At 37.0% G+C, this 20,693-nt stretch overlaps 1 protein-coding gene across 1 annotated transcript in view; it reads right to left on the bottom strand.

The window, feature by feature from the left end:
• Positions 1-1,814: 1,814 nt before the first annotated feature.
• Positions 1,815-20,693, bottom strand: part of METTL25 (methyltransferase like 25) — a 63,155-nt gene continuing 44,276 nt past the window's right edge. The window contains exons 10-13 of the mRNA XM_035901683.1: positions 17,952-18,045; positions 4,211-4,285; positions 3,520-3,591; positions 1,815-1,934 (exon numbers count right to left, since the gene is read on the bottom strand). Coding sequence (XP_035757576.1) covers positions 1,845-1,934; positions 3,520-3,591; positions 4,211-4,285; positions 17,952-18,045 — 331 coding nt within the window. The 3' untranslated portion in view covers positions 1,815-1,844. The remainder of the gene's footprint in view (positions 1,935-3,519; positions 3,592-4,210; positions 4,286-17,951; positions 18,046-20,693) is intronic.

The following is a 20,693-nucleotide window of genomic DNA, read 5'->3' as shown; positions in this document are numbered from 1 at the left end:
AAGTAAATTTTTCCAACAGCACATAAGATTGGGATGACAACACTCTAACACTTTACTAAGAATTAGTCATCATGTCTTAGCAAAACATAATATAATAAACCTATTTTTCTAACATTTTTGATCATCTTTTTTCTTTTTAACATTATGCACTTTAGGTTGCCACTTTTATATCAGATATTATTGGGTTTTTTTCCTTCCAGATGCTTATAGGTTAGGAAAGGATTTTATTTTTTTTGATTCCTCTCCTGGGAAAAGAATCTACCAGCTTGTTAGTTTCCTCAGTACTCCCTATATAACAAAAAGTGGCATATATGGAAGGCCTCATTTTATTTTCTTAGCTCTACTGCAAAGGTGCTGTGAGCACCTGCAACTTCTGTTAATTTCCTTGGGTACTGCAGGTGTTCAGCAGCTCTGAGGATTGAACGTACTGGGACCAAGCAAATGTGAGAAGCTTATACTGGGTCCAGGGAGCTAGTAAGGATTGTGAGTCCTAAGATAGACAGCAGTCAATTTACACTACCAAAAAAAAGTATTTCTTCCAAGTGAACACATCAAGAATGATGTGACTTGTTAGAAAAATACCTTACTTCTCTCTTTTTGATTGGCCGTGTTCACAAGCTCTCATTATATTTTGCAGACTGAAACAGAGTAAGATTTCTTCCTACTCACATCTGAATCTCAGTCTGGTTCCCATGACTATTACTGTCACTATTCAATTAATATAAAAATATTTTCTGTTATGCTCATCTTCTGCCCACCAAAGTTGCATCCTCCTTTTTTTTTATTTTAATGCTGCACTTCATTATTTATTTGTTGTCCTTTTTTTCTGTGCACTGGTAGTTAATTATGTTTTATATATGCTGGAAAATTCTAATAAAAGCACTAGTACTTAGAATAGAAACTTTTCTCTTTTTTAATTGATGGAAAATCTGCAAGTTTAATTAGGCAACCCATTGAGATAAATACATCAACAAATAAATTTCCCACTCATGAATGCAGTACTGCCAATGAGAAACTGCCTAGGGAAGTTTCAATTCACTTGGGTACCAAAGTATTTATACCCAACACATTTGGGCCAGATAATAGCTTTCTGATAAAACCCAAGGATTACAGAGTGAACTCCAGCAGGGCAGCTGATTCTTAAGCACTGGGAAATCTCCCCACAGGATTAGAGCACAGACATTTTTTTTCTTTCAGAGTGACAGGCGAACAAGTGCATGCCAGGAACATGCCTGAAGGAAGAAGGGGTTAACACGAAACTGCTCTTTGCAGGTAGTTACGATTTAGGCTCTTCTAGGTTGCTCTATAAATAAACTGGCCCTGATGACCTGGAGAACAGGGAAGTATAAAGATCCTATTTAGTGTACGAACCTCTTGTTCACAGTGCAGGCTGTTTTTCTGTTTATACCATGCACCATCTGAATCCAGAAAAGAAAAAGGCGAGGCTAGTCCGAGACTGCTGATGCCAGCCACCGGCAAAAATTGAGAAGGTGTGATCTTGTGATTAGACATAGCAAGAGAAGGAGTATTGATACATAGTATAATTCCTTAAAAGAAGAAACATAAAAATGATTTTAAAATAATAATCACATAATACGGGTCATAACTTTTATAATAAAGCCAGATGTTCAACATTGTTTAATAACTGACATAAGGAAGCAATGATATTTATAAAGGAGATATTTATTTCCCATGGTTCAAAGAGGCACTGCACTTTTTACTTTTGCAGCTGAAAAGCAGTCAGTCCACTTGAGGAATCAATTCAAAACAGAATAAAAGTGAGGAAACAGCAGTATCAGTTCTGAGCTTTCAACCTATCTGCAATTTGCTTCCACTTAAAAACATTACTGTTTCTTCAGCGCAATAACTGCATAGCATCTGGGGGATTTCACGGGATCAAATAACTTCACAAGTCCAGACCAGGCAATGTTGTCCTGTAAAATGATATATGATTGAAGTACATAAAAATGTGTTTGACTTAAAAGCTAAGATAAGGTAATAGGTCCACATTTTGAAATACAAAATTGCAAAAAAAAAATATTAAAAATTATCCTTAATGCAAAGCAGAAAAAAACACTTGCTTAACAAGAAAATCACAGACAGTTTCTTGAGAAAAAAAAAAAAGATACGCAAAGCAGGGTGTATTTTAAAGATATTAAATTATTTCTGGCACTATCAAATGACAGCTTACTACCCCCTTCACCAATAAAGCTTTTTTTCGGTTGAACCAGAGCAAAGAAATTAAGCATCAAATCCTACTCATTTTATGCAGCACCTTCTACTACTGAAGCTAATTAACTGACTTCAAATGAATACAGCCAGCTGGATCTGGTCTTGATGTTGCATATGGCTTTTATCATTTCTATTTTTTCTTCCTATACACATTTTGTGAATCAACCAGTACAAGATTAAATCATTGCGTATATTACATTTAGAAAAGGTAAATTAGTGCTAAATGCAGCAAGTCTGATCTCCTGTCCTGGAAATCATACAAATCTCTATGTGATTTATAACTGGTTGGAATTTGGGAAAATACATCATTATTTAAATATTTCAAATTGCCTCTCTGTAAAAATACCAGTTAGAACAAAAGCATACATTTACTACAACTCAGTTGTTCCAAGTGCGCTGTGGCAGAGAATAAAGTGAATTTTTACTTATGATAAAATGGAGCTGTTAAAATGAAAGGTTTATGGTGGAAAAACAGAGCTATTCACATGAATGAGTTTAAACTTTATTTTAGAATTTTATTTTGACCGTGGCCCAGAGCAGAAACTGGAAGACGCTACCATTTCCTCCTAGCAAATTATTATTTGTCTGAAAAATGTTTACTGGTGCAGAGAAAGTATGACTGCTGCTTCTGAGTTAATCAGGCCAAGCTCAAAATTAGTGTTAGAAGAAACACTGTAATATAAATCATTATGGAGTAAATCTAGTAGCATTTTCTTATTATATCCCAGGTCTATACTTGTAAAATATATCCAGGCTGTATGTTAGTCAAATGTACCTCAGTTGACCCATACAGTTGGAAAAAGTGCACCCTCTCTCATCATCGATCTTAATTAAGAAATAATAAAAGGAAATCATAAACATTTTGGACCTAATCCAAAATTTCTTGAATTATACGTTCTAAAACATATTCATTGGAAGCTCTAGCATGTATAGCACAATGTTTGTTTAGCATTTCCAATATTCTTTTTAATTATTAAATATCTCAATATGTTGTATAAAATGAGATTTGTTGCATATTTAATTAATTTATTTTTTACTGTCTATTGACTGGTAATTACTATACAATTAAAAGAACATAAACTTTACTGTTGCTGCTTTGCTGAAAATAAAAACATCTGCTGGGCACATGTTTATACTAAATGGGATGAATGCTTACACTTTCGCAAATATGATGAGAATAATAATTCTACAACAGAGACTTTTCATCTGCACAGTAATAAATTGGCTGCAATAGTCTCATTTCACTGATGTAGCCTTTAGGTATCATAAAATATAATGCAAAAATACCTGCTCCTTGAGGTAACAAAGACGATCCAGAAGTATCAAAACTTCTATGCAGGGAGCCAGAACAACCTTCAGCTGAAAGAAAGATTAGACACTATAATGATTTTGGGGAACAGAGCCAATACACTTCCGAATGGTTACACTTCCACAGAAAAATTCCAGGAAGTTCAGTCATTTTCTAGTGGTTCTGTTGTACAAGTGTCATCTTGCCAATTTTCCCTGTGGGGTGGACATCTTCAAAACAGATTATATTAAAGATCAAAAATACATGGAATGCCATAAAGCCAGGGAATGGTGTTATTTAGTTGGTTTCAAGACATTGTCCAACAAGAAAATGATATTATATGAAGTAGAACAATTTTAAAGAGGGAAATAATGAATTTTAATAAAAAGAATTTTTATGAAATAACTGCATGGAGACCAGTCTAGGTTTAAAAGGAGACTGACATTTCATTTTCCATGGTAATAGTCCCTCTTGAAAAAGAATCTTCCATGTGTTCGCTTTATTATTTTACTGACACCTAATATAGTTTTGGAATAGGATATGCTCCAAAGTTTGGAAGGGGCAGCTGCTTTGTTTTCGAGATTGCATTCCACAGCATAAGACAGTCCACCTCCACATAAAACTTAACAGAGCTTTGTTCTACACTAGCACATATATACAAGGTAATAGTATTAATCCTATAACTTTTACCATATTAAATGCTTCAAGCTCGTTCATTCTGTGCTTGTATTTTTCATAGTAATCCATTATACAGCTGTCTGTGATCTGCAAGGGATTAAAACAAAAGATATCAGAGTTATTCTAGTTACTTTTTCAAGAGAAGTTTAAAATAAAATATTTTTTCCTAATTGAAAGTCACACTACAAAATGAAACCTGTGTTTTGTTTTTGAAGTTAGCATTTTCCTAAGGTTCATAATAATATTCTAATGGCAATTTCTCGGTTCTCATTTACAATAACTGTTCTTCAGACAGTATTTTGCACTGACATGAAATAGTGAGATACATTCATTATTCAGAAAGCTCTAGCCATTATTAAATGAGTATTATACAGTAAAGTGGAGATAAAATTCTCATTTCCTTTCCCATATATCTTATCCCCTCCTCACCTCCATCCCCAAGAGATTTATTTAAATAGCTGAGGAGTGGATTCTGGTGTGAGAGTAACGTGCTTCAGTCAGGGCTCCTGGATGGTATTTCACATTACAAAATCTACTATCAGATTCTGGACATAATAATTCGTTTCTCTGTACCTCAAGTTACTCATCTTTAAAATAAAAACTTCCCTTGTTTACTTTGAACTACTACATGTTCCTCTCTTGTTTTCCCAATCAACTGATGCAACATTGCCAACACTGCCACTATGAGTGTAAATGCTGTGATTTGGGGCTGAATTTGATACAAAGGCACCTCAGGAACTCAACTAAGCCAAATACCCCTTCCCTTTTCTGCCCTTAGTGGCCACTGCACCACCGCAGGTAACTAGAGCTATAACCATAACTGCTCTTTCCAAAGCTTGTTCTCTAAGGGCAGCCAGACCATAACATTTTCCAGGTTCTAAAGGTCATGATGTCTCTACTCTTCTGCTGTCCACAGTCCTGGATGCTAAAGAAGACAGCTGAGCTGGCCACTTAAGGAACCTGTCAGAGGAGTGGGAAGTAGGTTTGCAACGTTGATGGAGGCTGCTGGAAAGAGATGAGCTGGAAGAGCCTGATGTAATTCTTCAGTACTGGGAGTTTGCAGTACAGCTACTCTATTGTGACTACGGAAAGAGTTAGTCCACAACTTAGCAGAAAAGTAACAGCACTGGCAAAAGAGTAGGAAAGCTGAAGTGCTTTAATACATTTTTGCACACTTTTATTAGAAGAGTCATTTGTGGCTAATCCAGTTGCAAAGAAGTAAATCTCAGCCTAAAGTAGGGAAACAAACTGAGAACATTTCCACAAATTATAAGTTTTCAAACCAGGGATGGATGTAGTATGAACTTCATCCTAGGACAACCAAGAAGAGAATAAAGTGACCTCAGAACTATTACGCATTGTCACTGAGAAGTTCTTAAGGATGGTGTGTCAGACAGCTAGTAGATGTATGTCTTACTATAGAGCAGTCAGTTAAAATTCAATGCACTGAAAAAAAATGGAACAAATAAAGAATTTAAAAACACTGAAAGATAAGCAGATAAGTAATAGTCAACATGAACTTGTCAAGAACAAATCACAAGTCAGTCTACTTTGCTTGTAAGGAGGGTGCAAGGATTCATGACAGTGAAAAACAACTGGTTGTCATATGTTTTGATTTCAGCAAGATTTTTTACACCATCTCATGTAACAATTTCATAAGCAAATTTAAGAAACGAGGTTTAGATTACAGTATTATAAAGCAAGTGAAAACTGTTTGAATGACCATAACCAGAGAGTAGTTATTAATGAGTCTTTGAACAACTGAAAAGACTTGCTGGCTGGAGGTCCATTACAAAATGCAATGAGTTCATTAAGAACTCAGATGACACAACAGAAACCACATTAAATAAGTCTGAAAATGTGCAACAAGAAGGCATTGCAAGAACTTAAAATAATTTTCAGAAATAGGAGCATTGCTTAGAAAAGAACTTTGAAATGCTGTACAGAAAAGCAGAAGGGACTACGCTCAGGAAGAAATAATCAGCTGTTCAGGATGGGGAACACCAAATGAAAATCTGGGAGATATAGCAGATCACAAGCTGAGCAAGTCACAGTTGTGCTACTGCAAAAAAAAGCAATCACCATTCTGTGACACGTATGGGAGAGCAGCCTGCAAAGCTCAGGAAGTAATCCTTCAACTCCGCTTGGCAGGGGCAAAGCTCTAGCTGGAATACTGCATCCATTTTTGGGCATCAGATTTCAAAGGAAGAAATGAACTGTCTGAAAAAGCCCTGAGAGAGGAAAGGGATCAGAGATCTAGAAAACATGACCTATGAAGAAAGACTGGGAGAACTGGAACTGATCAGGCTAAATTAGAGAAAATTGAGAGTGGGCATAGCAACAGTTTTTACCAAGCTCTCACGAAGAAGCCGGGAACAGTTTGTTTACTCTGTCTACAGTGGGTAAGATAAGAACTAGTGTGCTTGCACTGCAGCAAAAAAAAAATTCAGCCAAAAACTTGAAGCAGCTTTCTCTCTTTGAGGTTAATTAAGGATTGGGAAGGTTGTCAGTCTCCTTCACAGGAAGCTTTAAGAAGATTAGACAAATATTTTTCAGGAATGACACAAAATTCTAACTCTGCCTTAAAACAAGGGGATGGGTTAGAAGAACTTGTGTAGTCTTTCAGTCTTATTTTGTTAATTTAGAAAGGACTTCTTCCCACCTACAGAGGCAAGGTTGAGTCGCTGATCTGGCAGTACTAACATGGACTAACAGGACTTTTTTGGTCTTGTTGTTATTTTATTTTCAGTAAAGCTGTGCAAATATCTGAGGGTTTGTTTTTCTCCTCCCCGCTGAAGAGCCAAACCGTCTAAAATATATCAGTCATGAGATAAACAAAATAGTTTACTTAACCTCCACCCTGTAAGCGTTTCGTTTCAACTGAGAATTAAAAGGGTTTTAGTATAATGGATTTTTGAAATTACAGGCTATTTGGAATTAAAATACAAAGATCTGTATTTGTAAAAATGTGATCATGAAACCCTTCTGCTTTTGCTTCCTTTATGTTCTCCATTTTTCAACATGAAGCATTCAAATGAAAAGAAAACAAGCCGGGAAATGTCTGGGAAATAGAAAGCTGGGTCAAAAATATCTCTTGGATGTTGCCATACTCAAATACTGAGTCCACATGCTTTTCCTCTCCCTCCTCGCATACTACATATTCTGACTGAATGCATCCTGCTGGCATGGATTGATTTGGTACTCTTCCAAACTGTACCTCAATGGTCCAGCTGGAAGAGAGAGAAAGTGTCCATCGTAGAGCATGGATAGAAAAGGGCATGAAAAGGGTACCTGGTAGCTAGCTATGTGGTCAATTTATTGGAAGATGACCAAAACGCAGGTAACACTGGCTTTGTCTGAAACTGCAACAGCTTGCCACCTGCCTTCAGTTCTTAAAAGGTACCCAAAACAGTCTCAGCTATTCTTCCAAGGTGAAGCAGGAGTAAATTATTTGCATTTTCAGGATCAGAATTGTACTTACACAAGCAAAGCAAGCCCCATTTAGCCAATGGAGTTGTGCATACAACAGTTCTCTGTGTAGGGTTGCCATGGATTTGTGTATACAAAAAAGAAAATCTTTAAATCCATGCACTGAACCTTTTTCTTACATTACGATGCTGTTACTATGAATTTATGGCCTCAGTGAAAATGCATGAAAAAACCTCAATACATATATCATGCACTTGTCTTAATAATGATTCTGTGCTCAAAGACCTAACTTCTGCTACTGATATTCAAGTAAGCTTCAATACATACAGAGAGGTTTTGGCCAGTATTTCTTTGCTGATTTAGCTATAGTATCTCCTGGTCTTTTTCAGGTTGTGAACAAAAGCACCTTGTCTCTTTGCACTGTGGTGGTGGTGCATGCTTTCTTTTAAAGTAATTTCTTTGTGGATTGGTATGGTGGCTCAAACAGCTGAAGCAGCCGAAAGGAACTAGAGGGCAGCAAGGTCTCCATCAGCCTAGTTATAACTGTACCATATGCTGGAGGTGGCACTAAAACTATAGCATAGGCCAGGCTCATCTGTTGTGAAGACTAGGAGATGGTCAACAGAGCCCTGAGGGCACGGGAGATACCAGACACCTCAGCACACCCGAGTTAGACGGCAATCCCACAAATGTGCTGACAGATGAAGAAAAGAAACATTCAGGCACAAGGGTGGGTGACAATAAGTGATACCGTACTTAAAATTTCTCCAGAGATTATTCTTTCAGAGCTGTCTTTCCCCAGACTAAGAGTATTTTGACTGAATGAAAGTCTCTTCTACTGTCCAGTGCTGCACACGCCCTACAGAGGAGAGCCAGAGCTGAAGGCTGATGTTCCACGGTCTGTTTAAACAGATGTAATTCCTCTTTGCTGCCTCAAAGAGAATGCTTTCCCCTGCACTGGCTGTACATTTCCACGTTTCCCTCTCTTTTGTATCAACATTATCATGAACACTAGCAAGATTACAAGAAAGCAGCAAGGCAACCCTTTTAGCAGAACAGTGTCTTAGATCAGTTCAAAACACCTGGGAGACCATACCATAACAGCAACTTTTTACAATTTTCCCATGACTAAGGTAGTTAAAAATAATGTAATGCAATGCAATGTAATGTAATGTAGTGTAAAATAATGTAAAACAGATAATGTAATTAGTGAGAAACAAGTTTATGTAGAAATTTGTTTAAAATGCATTTCAAACAAATACAATCTATATTATTTAGAATTATATCTAATTGAAGTGAAAGTCACATCTCTTAAGATTCCATGTCAAAGGAAAACATTATGCTACCATCACTGAGGTAGTTTTTTGCCTGTTTGAAAAACAATTATACTTGAAAACAGCATTATGCACATATACTTTATAGGCTGTAATACAAGTGTTACCTGAGCCTTCATTCAATATTTCCCTAACAACTGAACCAGGAAATCTGTGAGCTGAAATTCCTTTCTGTCCAAGAAAACAGTTGAGAAAGTCAACTTTTCAACAATTGTAAAATGCATTAAGTGTGTAAATTCATTTAGTGCCTTCCTTTTTTGACTGTTTAGACTCAGTTAATTGGCATGTTAGAATTCATGGGAAAATAGCAAGTATTGTTTTGGATTTGGCTCCACATTTGCCCAATGGCTGTACACAATAAAAAGCATCAAAATTAGAAATAATCCTAGCAAAGACCAGACCAGTTTGAGGTATTCACTGTCATTTAAAGACACCAACACTGAATTTGGTGCGGGGTAGATAAGAAATCTCAGGTTAAAAGTCCCTCTCTTTCCCAGTTTCCATAAAATCTCTCCTTTTTAGTTCCCAGTATAGTTGTATATATTCAGGTTAGTTAATGCCTTAATGTATTATACAATTTCACTACTGACAGTTCCCCAGTCTTAAGTATGTGGTTTTTCAACACTAAAATTGACAACAGTAAAATTAAGCCACACAATTAAATTCTTCCTCTTACTTCCCTTCATTTGCCAGATGCATTTTATGATATTCCACTAGTCATTGCTGAGGAGATATTACAAGTCAAGGGACACTCTATGGTAAGCTAAGAGAAGCACATCCCATTTAACCGAAGTCCTCTTCTCTGTCTTATTGAAATAAGTCATTGTAAATAATTGTCCTGTATGACCAAAATGATGGCTGCATTTTTTCTCATTCAGTGCATTGATCCCTGTTTCACATTGTATCAATATCCAAATTTTCAGGCAAGCAGGGAAACAGGATGCATTACGCCATCTACAGAAGCTCAGAAGGATCCAGTGCAGATCCCACAGGATAGGTGGCACAATCTTAATTGATCACTGCCTACAAGATGTGTCTTTATCTCCTTCAGTACCACCCCGGCTGACTTCCTATAAGCACTGCAGTTTGGGAGGATTAAAGTGGCGAGGGTTGTCAAGGTGGGCATTTTACTAACTTCGTAACAGAACACAGCACAGTGATGTTTTTAAAAGACATTGACAAATGCCAAAGTAGGGGGGAAGGTGCTCTTAAGTATTTTGTCATAGCAAAAGAGCCAGTCACACTCTTTTCACAGGAGCAACAGTGTCATCTACCTTAATAATGTTTCATTTCTGAAAAAGTAGCTTCTTTCAGTGCAATTTAGCTGACAGAAATGGAAGGGGGAAAAAAAAAGAGACTATCACAAAACCCACTGAGTTCTCAGAAAATATTTTGATGGCATTCAGCATTCTTTCAAGAACTCTATTTGAAAACAAAATTGGTTTGTCTCATTGGTATCTCAAGTAGCACACCCCTCTAAAACTTAAATTATGAATTTGTCACTACTAATTCTGTAGTTAAGACTCAATTTTCAGAAACTGAGAAACATTACAGATGAGAAATGAATTACATCTTCAGCCATTTCAATTTAGTAAGTGTAAGAAATCTATTTGGTTAAAGAGTTCATATTGGTGCTGAATTTAAACTTAGAAATTCTTCACTCAACTAGTTCTTTGGGATAGGTTTAAAGAATGCCCATGCTCCTTTGGTCAAAATCTTGTAAAGAGTGTAAATCAGAAATTCATATGAAAAACTACTTTTTCCTGCAAGAATTTGAACATATCGTCTGTATTAAAGGTGGAATGAGTAAATAGCAGTCTGTTACTTCAGAATGTTCTCACATGGCCGTGGAAACCTTATTAAGCATTTTCTAGGAAGGATGGAACTGCCCAAACACATAATTTTTAAAAAGTGCAGCTTTCTAAGTACTGTAATGCAACTTATCCTGACAAGCTCCATAAGGACAGAGGCTTTTTATCTTGTCCCAGGCTCACCTGTTAATTTAATTACAAGATCGCTTGTCGGTGATGTGTACAGAGCACAGTTCCTCTTAATTATATGGTTTAAAATTAGGAAAAAACATGCAAAACATTCTGTTCAACAGATTTTGACATAGTTGTGTTCAAGTTCAATGGATCAGAAGAATATTAGAACATCTGAAGCACAGCTGGTGTAGAACCAAACTAGGAAATATATATGATAAATTGCAAGTGGTATTGTAGGAGAAGCGCAGATGTGGAAGTGGGAAGGAATATCCTCAAAGTCTACTCACCATTATGTGAGTAGGACATGATTAGGGAGTAAAACCAGGACAACTCATGACACAGATTGGCCTGAGAGCCAAGATGGAGGGGACAAGGCTTCCGCCTGCACGTTCCTCAGAGGGACTACAAAGTTTGTAAAGGCTTGTCAGGTGGCTCCTGGTTTTGTCTGGCAAGGGGGAATAGAGGATCTTAGGGATGGATCCCAGGAAACGCAAGAGGTGTTTCCAAACACTTTCCCAGCCCCTCACTGTGAAGCTATCTGCAAGGTACATTTACCACCACATTTTTACAAAGCATTTATGTGATCAGAACATCTAATTCTCTTAGCAGGAGTCTCTGAAAGTCCCATCTTCAAGTTCATGGCTTTGCAGTGCTTTAACTAAAGTGTTTCCATCTAATACTATAGGAAACTGAAGACAGCAAATTGGAACTATTTTTGTATTAATTTTAGAAAGAGCACTATTATCATGTAAATAAATGCAAGCAAGCACAGCGTAATTTATTTCCGCTGAAAATTTATTCAGGACTGAGCCCAATATATTAAATATAGATTTAGCTAACAGGAATAACTGCCTCATCTTAAAATAAGAGAATATATTTCCTTAACCCATGTTCATTCTGCCATCTGAGCAATTATAAAAAGGAACCATATATTAAAACTGCAGTTCTAAATCACTGGAACCTTCAATACAACCATATTTATGCTCCAAGTGTAAACCCAGTTATTTTCAAAATTAACATATCCTTATTTTATTTTTTAAAAAAATAATCAGAACCTGTTTTTTTATTAGTGTCTTAAAAGTCTCAGACCTTTGACCTTATTTTTTACTTGATAGTTATAGCACTGAGAGATCACTCAGGTCAGCTATTTAGTTTTCAGGCTTTTCATGTATGCTAATGTTATTGTTAGGTGTTTGCTGTATCAAAATGAAAGCAAGAAGTCACATACACATTCTCTTGTGTTTTCTTAAAAAATATCACTGTTTTAAAAAAATCACTACTGCTGTATGAAACATATATCAACTATTCACTCTAACTATCTAAAAAGTGTCCAAAGACATAGGAAAAAAAATTTGTCTGACAAAAAATGACCAATTATTGAAAAAAAAAAATCACATAAATTCTAATTTCAGTATTATCTACCGGTTTTACCACTCAAAACTAAATACTCTGGATTTTGCAAAAACACAAAGACAATGTAACAAAGGGAAGTCATTTAGGAATTCCAGTAAAGCTGAACTAGCAACGCCAATGTATTTCAGATATATTTGGACTTATTTAATTATATTAAAAATGCAAGCATTGTTACCATAGGAAAAATATTACTGTATAAATGAATGGCATGTAATAATTTTAGATATTCTTATAAACATAAGACAATTTTATATACAAATATTAATTAATTAGTTATTAATTATAAATAAACCTAAAAACCTTGGGTATTGTAGAGAAAGAAATCACTAACACATTTATTGAATTGCGTATATTTCTAAATACATAACCTTTGCAGAATATACAGGGTGATATGTCTTATATCTAAATTTAGCCACACAGCTACATCAAGGCTTTGAAATATTTTGAGTCTAACATTGCTAGACGTAATATATCAAATATCAATTTACTCAAATTACTTAAGACGATAAATGAGCTTTTCACAGGATACAAGTTTTTCTTACTGTGTTATTAATGTAAACGCTACTGTGATGGGCATAACACCTCACACAGGAGGGTCTGGAGCCCTTCACTGACCCACTGGCTGAGACCCGACAGCTGTAGATCTTTTTGGGATGCTCTACCTGAAGCACAGAATCAGAAAAAGACAAATGGGCAGCAGCTGTTTTCAAGAAGTCTGGTCAGGGTTGGAGCAAACGGGGATGTGGGAAGCTGAGCCTTAACCCTCTGTTTATTGTTGCAGATCTCACCTCAGGCTGTGAGATGGGGCACCCGCCACAAAAATGACTTTTTCCAGGGGAAGAGCCCTGGCAACTTCAGGTTATGGGCAGACACTGGACAGTTCGAAACTGAAAAAACACCAGTCACAGGAGACTTGTAAGCTCAGTTAAACAAAACGCACTGGCTGACAGGCACATAAACTTTGTATGTGAAAGCTTAAGGTGACCCTACCTCTGAAATTTCTCTTGTATCTCCCCAGCATACGTCTACATCTGAAAGGGTTAAGTGATTTGTGAAGTATTTTGACTAAGACAAAGTAACTACCTTACATGCTATTAGCCCATAGCAGTAACTATAGTGTGAATACAGCAGGAGATGAAATCAAAGTGACTAATAGCTTTTCTTTGCGGATGTGTCAGGAGCATTTCCAGCCCTGTATATCTTCCTGCAATCGGACGTGGCATTAAATAGCATTCTCTCCTTATTCCCAGACTGTGCTTTACATGAAACCTGGCCAGCTTCTCTTTGTTCAACAGCTCCACCCGCTGAGGCTCTCGCTTCCTAGCAGAACTGGATCCTAGCTGGGGCACGGATCACAAAGTCTGCCAGACACACATCCCGGCCTTAGCTTCGTAAGCACTTTCTGCCTTTAATCATCTTAAAGCCAGGTCCCATGAAAGAGCTTTTGCTAGTCTACCCCAATAAGTAAAGGGCACCAGGCAATTTAAGAAAGTTTTGGGGTTTTTTTTCTTCAAAGACTCTAGTAATGCATAAATATTTATACAAGGACTTTTTGCTTCGGCAATGCCACTTGTAGCACTTATTGTCTTAAGCAGCAATCAAATGTATTAATAAAGACACTTTGTTTTAAGTCCACCTGCAAGGCGGCTACAAACAGAGCTGAAACATGCTTTGCTGAAGAGGAAGGAGAGATTGTTCTTGCTGTTTGAAGGAAGCAGGGCTAAGAAGTGTAAGAGTGGCCAGCTCCTTGAGGAGAAAGAACAGGGATGAATGCTTCATTTTCTCAAGTGAGAGTCCCACATTTGTGTTAAATTAGGTAAAACAGTGAATAAAACAGAAAAGAAATCTTCTGATAGAAAGAATTTCTCCCATATCTACGTGACACTGAACGCTCTGCCCATATAACATGGAGTGTATAGGAACAGAGTGATATATGACAAAGAAAACAACCAGGAATAAAATATTGCCTTGCTGTGTATCCAGACCAATTACTAAAGCCCTGTGCATGTATCCATGGCCCACAAAGCAATCCCATTAGTTCTGAAGCTAGAAGCAATATAACCATACCTGTGAAGCATCAAGCTCACACTAAAAGACCTTTCTTTGCCCTCAGAAAATGAAAATATTTTGTCAGACATTCAGTAGTCATGGTGTATGTCTCAGTTTTACTACTGAGGTGGAGGGATGTGTGAAAGGAACGAACGTGTACCAAAAGGCAGAAAAAATTAGTTCATCTGCATCTCAGTGTTTAATTTGGACTTGACAGGCTCTTCCACATTGAAAAGAAACACAAGGGAAGAAACTATTTTTGCTAAGGGGATAGGAAACTCCAGTCCCTGAACAGTAGCCTGTAACAATGCATGGCCCAAGGTGATCAGTAAATGCTATTTTATTTTGTAGAAGAACTATTTTACTATTTTGTTTCACTCTAACTCACTTCTGATTGATAATCTTTTCATAAAGGGTCTGGTTCTTATTTCAAATAAGCAAAGACCTTCACATCTATTTCACAAATGACAGAGGCAGAGAGGCTTGTTCACGTGAAGAATTGGCAGGATTAACGAATTTATCTTTACTGAAAAATGATAGCAAAAATTAACTTACTGTTTGGATATTTATACCTGATAGGAGTCTTCAATATTTAGCAAAAGGCATACACTTACATAAATGAGTATCAAGGCAGGTTAGGAGTCCTAGGCACTTGCTCTCTTTATCCTGCCTCCACATTTGTCCAGACTGGAAAATGACTGGATTGCACCAAGGCTATCCCTTAATCAGGAACAGAAGTGCTGATGTGTATAAAGGAAGCAGCTGTGGTGCTCATCATGAACCACAAGTTTGGAAGGATGTTTACGTCCCACAGTCCGGATTCAGCCACAGCGATCAAAAACATCTATGACTTTACCATACGTGCCAAACTACCAAGCCCTAGCAATGACTCCTAAAAACTTAGTGCTCCTACCCCTCTACTTCCCAGTACATTTACTATCATGCAGAGATTAAAGTCTCCTCAAATTTCTGATACGCATAGTAAAAGACCCGAGACTCCCATTTTTCTGACTTACGTTTTTTAAAAAATATTTTTGCACATGTAAAGCAGAGACTCATATGCAAACAATTTTTTTCTCACAGTTCTCTACTACACAGTGTCACTAAGTTTTAGCTGGTTTTTTAACGTCACCTAAATAAATTTATGCATGAAGACAATTACTGCCTCCTCTTTTTGTGAACGACAGGCACATTTTGGATTATTCTGGAAGTATCCTTCATATATGCTTACTCTCCCCTTGTATTCTTCCCGAGGCATTGGTTTTTGGCCACTGCCGGAGACAGAGTAGACATTTGGTCCATGCAGTACAGCTGCTCTTTTGTTCATTTTTAAAAGCAGAGCTAGAAAACAAATTCTGCATAAATTTCTCTTTGATTTTTGTTGTCTTTGAGACCGAATGTTTAGGCTTCATCACATTTTTAGCTATGTAAGTATTTTTTTCTGAAGAGAGGAATTTAACACATCTCCAATATTGTGTATATATAGTGCTGACTCCACCACGAAAACTGCAGTGTCAGAACCACTATTGAGGGAGCAGTAACAACTTTCCTCTCAGTAGTATCAAAATAGCACCATTTTGTACTGCTGCAAATTTCAACATAGCTGGGAAATAAAAAATAATATTGTTTAGATCAGCATAAAATCCAGTCTTCAGCATGCAGCCAGCTGTACATAAAAATGAGGAGAAATATAAGCAAAAATGAGCATTTACTTGAATCAGGTCTTTAGCAACCACACAAACATGTGCAGCTTGAAGTAGTGTTGACAGACGCCTTTCTCTCAGGGCAACTTGCATTTGTCCAGACCCTTCCTGGCAAAAAGCAGCTTGCCTAAAATCAGACATATTGACCCAAAGTTTCTATGCTTACTGGTTTTAAAGAAAAGAGTGTATAACACTCCACCAGCAGAGTTTAATCAATGATTTAGTAAACTGATCATTGCACAAACAAGGCACTGTTGCTTTTGGGTGATTGTACACATACTGAGGAAGACACCGTTTTAGTAGTTACTTTCAGCTGGGGTAAATGCATGTTCTTAGTGCTTATTTATCCGGAAAAGCAAACAGGTAACTCAATTTGCAAACAGAATTAAATATTATCCTTTTAAAACACAGGGAACCTCGGGCATAAGTCTCTTTCCTAATGCTGTAAGGATGATTCCAATGTCATTTCGATTTACTTCCTTATTTGGTCTTGCATTTCTCTCCTAGTTCATGGTTTGATGAGCCTGGCAAATTTTAAGTGATTTGACATTCTGACTACAGGTTTTAAGCATTGCTTTACCAAAGACTACAACAACATTTACGTTAAATATTTTACATACTTGCCACTCCTACTTTTTTCTTTGATTTGAACAATTTTTTTTAAATAACCAGTCTAATACTCTCTAGTGTCTCCATTGCACAACTTGTTCTCACAGAGTGGTTGTGATGTTCACACAGCCATATTCCATGCCTAATGCTATGTTGCCACCTGTTGACCAATTTAGCAGTTGTAGTACTAAGACAAGATGCTCAAGAACATTAAAAAAATCTCCAAAAGATTTTATAGGTTTAAAACTCAGTTTTGTATTTACTTCTTTTTCTCTCTAGGAAAGTTATTTTAAAATCTTAATATTTATCCTTAGCTTTTATTAATTTAAAAGAAAATAAGTATTAGGCCTTCCCAGACACAGAAGCTGCAGCCGAGAAGACCTTCAAAGGCTACTAAAGGAGACTGCCTAAAGGCTAAAACAAATTGGAAATACTTTGGGAAGTAAATTGTAAGAGAAACATACTGCATGGATGGAATTGCCTCTCTTGCTATAATGTTACATTTTTCAGTTTCAAAAGGTGTCCAAAGGGATCAAGGTAATATTGCTGCAGAAAAAATGAAAATAAAAAGGGGTCAAAGTGTTTACTATGTGATTCATTATTCATGTCCTTTTGGATCACTTTCAGTTTAAACTTAAGTACAGATAAAAAAGCAACATGTTTGCATAGGATAGTATTTCAGCTGGGTTTAAAAGGGTGCACGAATTACTTTTATCAGGATGTATAGTATAAGCACAGGCAAGAAGTTCTTCATGCCTGCTTCACTTGGCATCTGAAATGTATATTTAACTCTAAATGACAGCATGTATAAAATCAAGTATGCATTACATTTTTTTTCCTCAAAGGAGATTTGTAGGATTAACTTCATACACACCGGAAAGGCTTAAAAAAATTCTGATCATGAGCACCATGTATAAAAAAGGATTAGTTTTATATAAAGTCATTAGGATAACATAACTTTAAAACAAAATCTTTTCAAAAATTTATATGTGGAAGTCTATTTCCAAAAACCATGAAAAAACCCAACTTTGATATCTTTGGGGTTTTTTTACTACATAAAGCTAAGCATGGTTTGGCTCCATTAATATTAATAAAAATGAGAACACTTTATATTTATACAGCAATATAAAAACTAAATCAATTCAATGGCTCAAACATTGCATTAATGGTGCTGACTTCAAGAACTTACATAGATATAAGGATTTCATGCTTTCTTTATTTAGTGACTCACCTTTGAATCATCCAGTTCCAGCTTTTTCAGAGATTTTCTGACATAATCTATGAAGGAGGATGATTTGGAGAAAGTTTTTCCAACATGTCGATCACTGCAAATACAGCATTGAGATGCAGGCTTTTATACATCCAACAACAGAAATGTACACGTTTTTAATTCCTTTTAATTAAATTTTCAGTGCAGGAGAAATAAATCAGCTACTACTGTCAAGTTAGTAATGATTTTCCTTCCCCGTTTACTTAAAAGAAAACAAGCTAGCTAATACTTGAAGAAATTTCTAGATACAGCAACTGTATAATTGTACCATAGTTATAGTACAGTTATTATTTTACCTAAAAATTGGAGAGTTAAAGGTTTCTTTTTAATGTCTCCCTAATATTTTTATTTCACTATATGAATGACAGATTTCTTATTTCCACTGACAGGTATTTCCTTCTATACTTCTTTAATACTTCTATAATGTACTATAATGCTGTTGTAATTTATTTACCATCGACCACTGGACTGAGCAAATGCCAAGTTGGAGTAAAATTTCACTTTCGCTTGTTACCTTGTGTTCTTATCCTCGCAATTTTTATTTTACTTTACTAAGAGATGCCAGTATTTTCTCCTGTTTAAAATTCAATGGCCTACTTTTGAAGTCAGCCAAAAATGTGGGTTGTTTCAAAAAACATGTTAAAATAATGCACAAAAACTGAAAAAACATATAGGAAGACTGAATCCTAACAGGCCACTTCTATTTTTTCTCTTCTCTGTGTTGGAAAACAACATGGCAAGTTTTTGTTAGTCTAAATTTGCTTTCTCGACTGTGTCTTAACGTAATTCCTCTTCCAGCTGTGCAGTGTAGGAGTTCCATTTTCAGCTACAGTAGCTGTTTGTGAGTATTCATTTTCTTAAGAGGAAATCCACTTTCCCCCAACCCTCCCATGAAATACTAAATAGAAATATCTTAATTTAAAACTTGTTTCCCTCTTTATCCTTAGTAAGACACCTTTCTCTTTATTTAAGGATCAGGATTAACACCTACTGAAGTCACATTTATTTTTAAAGAAAGAATGAACTTCTGCAGTCATATCTAATATTCAGGTGCACTTAAACATTTGGACTGATGCAGTCTGAAAATCAGTTCATGATGATGCTGTTATGTCAGTCTTTGCAAGATGGGCTTCTGTCCTCTTAAGCACAAGCTACAGGGGGAAAGATACCGTCCGGGTCTGGCTAGGATGGACCTAACTTCACAGCAGCCCTTGCAGTGCTGTGCTTTGGATCTGTGACTGAAACAGTGCTGGTAACACACCATTGGTTCAGCTGTCACCAAACAGTGATTGCACAGCATCGAGGCCTCCTCTGTTTCTCCCTCTGCCCCCCAGAGAGTAGGCTGTGGGTGCACAAGAAATGTGGGGGGAACATGGTCGAGACAGCTGACCCAAACAGACCATAGGGATATTTATTGCACACCATGTAACATCATGCTCAGCAATGAAACTGGGGGCGGAGGGAGTCTTTCCAGGGTAGTCATTGCTTTTATTTCAAAAGCATGATCTTAATTACTTCCTCCAAATTATGCTTCCTTTAACAAATGAAACATATCATCTATCTCATACTTTTCTTTTGTTTTGTTTTACAATTTAGTAGCCATGGGTTTATGTGTTATACTTTATGTAATTTTAAACTAATTAAAAAAAATGTCTTCTTTCAGGGTTTTGACCTTCTGAAGGGTAAGCTCTCTGGCTCTACATTTAGCAAAAGTTTTGGGGTATCTGCATTAGCACTTATTCCAGATCAGGAGTATACTTCTGAAGTGAATTTTCTGCTTTTGACCACCTCCCATGCCTTGGTTCACCCTGTGGAATAGGATCAGAGCTCAAAAAATGGGCTATTTTAAAATTAAATTAAACTGGAAGGTGTGCTTCTGGATGTGCTCCAAGTGCTGGCAGACATACATCCCACAGAATCAGATAAAATCTAATCCAACTACAACTCCAGAAGAGAGTACAGTGCAGATGTCAGGTCCTCAGCACCAGCTCTCCAAATCCCATCCTACAAGGGTGCAGTACTTGCTAATGTAAGCGTAGGCTACTTTAGCTCTTTACAGCCATGCTGGCCATTGGGCTTTCAGCAGTTTTTCTCAGGACAAATGGAAATGTCTTTGTGTCTTCTGCAGTAGTACAGCTGCCAGGACCTCTGCATAACATGGTAGCCCAGAACTGGGCTGACTTTTTAGTGAATTTGCTGTCGGTTCTCTGGTGAAGATATGTTTTACCCATGTATCCAGTACCAAAGAGTATGTATTTCAGCTATGGGTAAAGGAAGGGCAATACATAGAATCATAGAATAGAATCACTTTGGTTAGAAAAGACCTTTGAGATCATCGAGTCCAACCTTTAACCTAACCCTGCCATCCCACCACTAAACCATGTCCCTAAGCACCTCATCTACCCATCTTTTAAATACCTCCAGGGAGGAGGACTCGACTACCTCCCTGGGCAGCCCATTCCAGAGCCTGACAACACTTTCAGTGAAGAAGTTTTTCCTGATGTCTAGCCTAAACCTGCCCTGGCGCAACTTCAAACCATTCCCCCTCGTCCTATCATCTGTTACCAGGGAGAAGAGGCCAACCCCCACCTCACTACAGCCTCCTTTCAGGTAGTTGTAGAGGGCGATCAGGTCTCCCCTCAGCCTCCTCTTCTCCAGACTAAACAACCCCAGTTCCCTCAGCCGCTCCTCGTATGACTTGTG

This window comes from Egretta garzetta, unplaced genomic scaffold (genome assembly GCF_000687185.1).
Source record: "Egretta garzetta isolate BGI_Z169 unplaced genomic scaffold, ASM68718v1 scaffold68, whole genome shotgun sequence".
Lineage (NCBI taxonomy): Eukaryota > Metazoa > Chordata > Aves > Pelecaniformes > Ardeidae > Egretta > Egretta garzetta.
The sequence above is the reverse complement of the archived record's forward strand: the minus strand, read 5'-3'. Positions and strand labels throughout refer to the sequence as shown.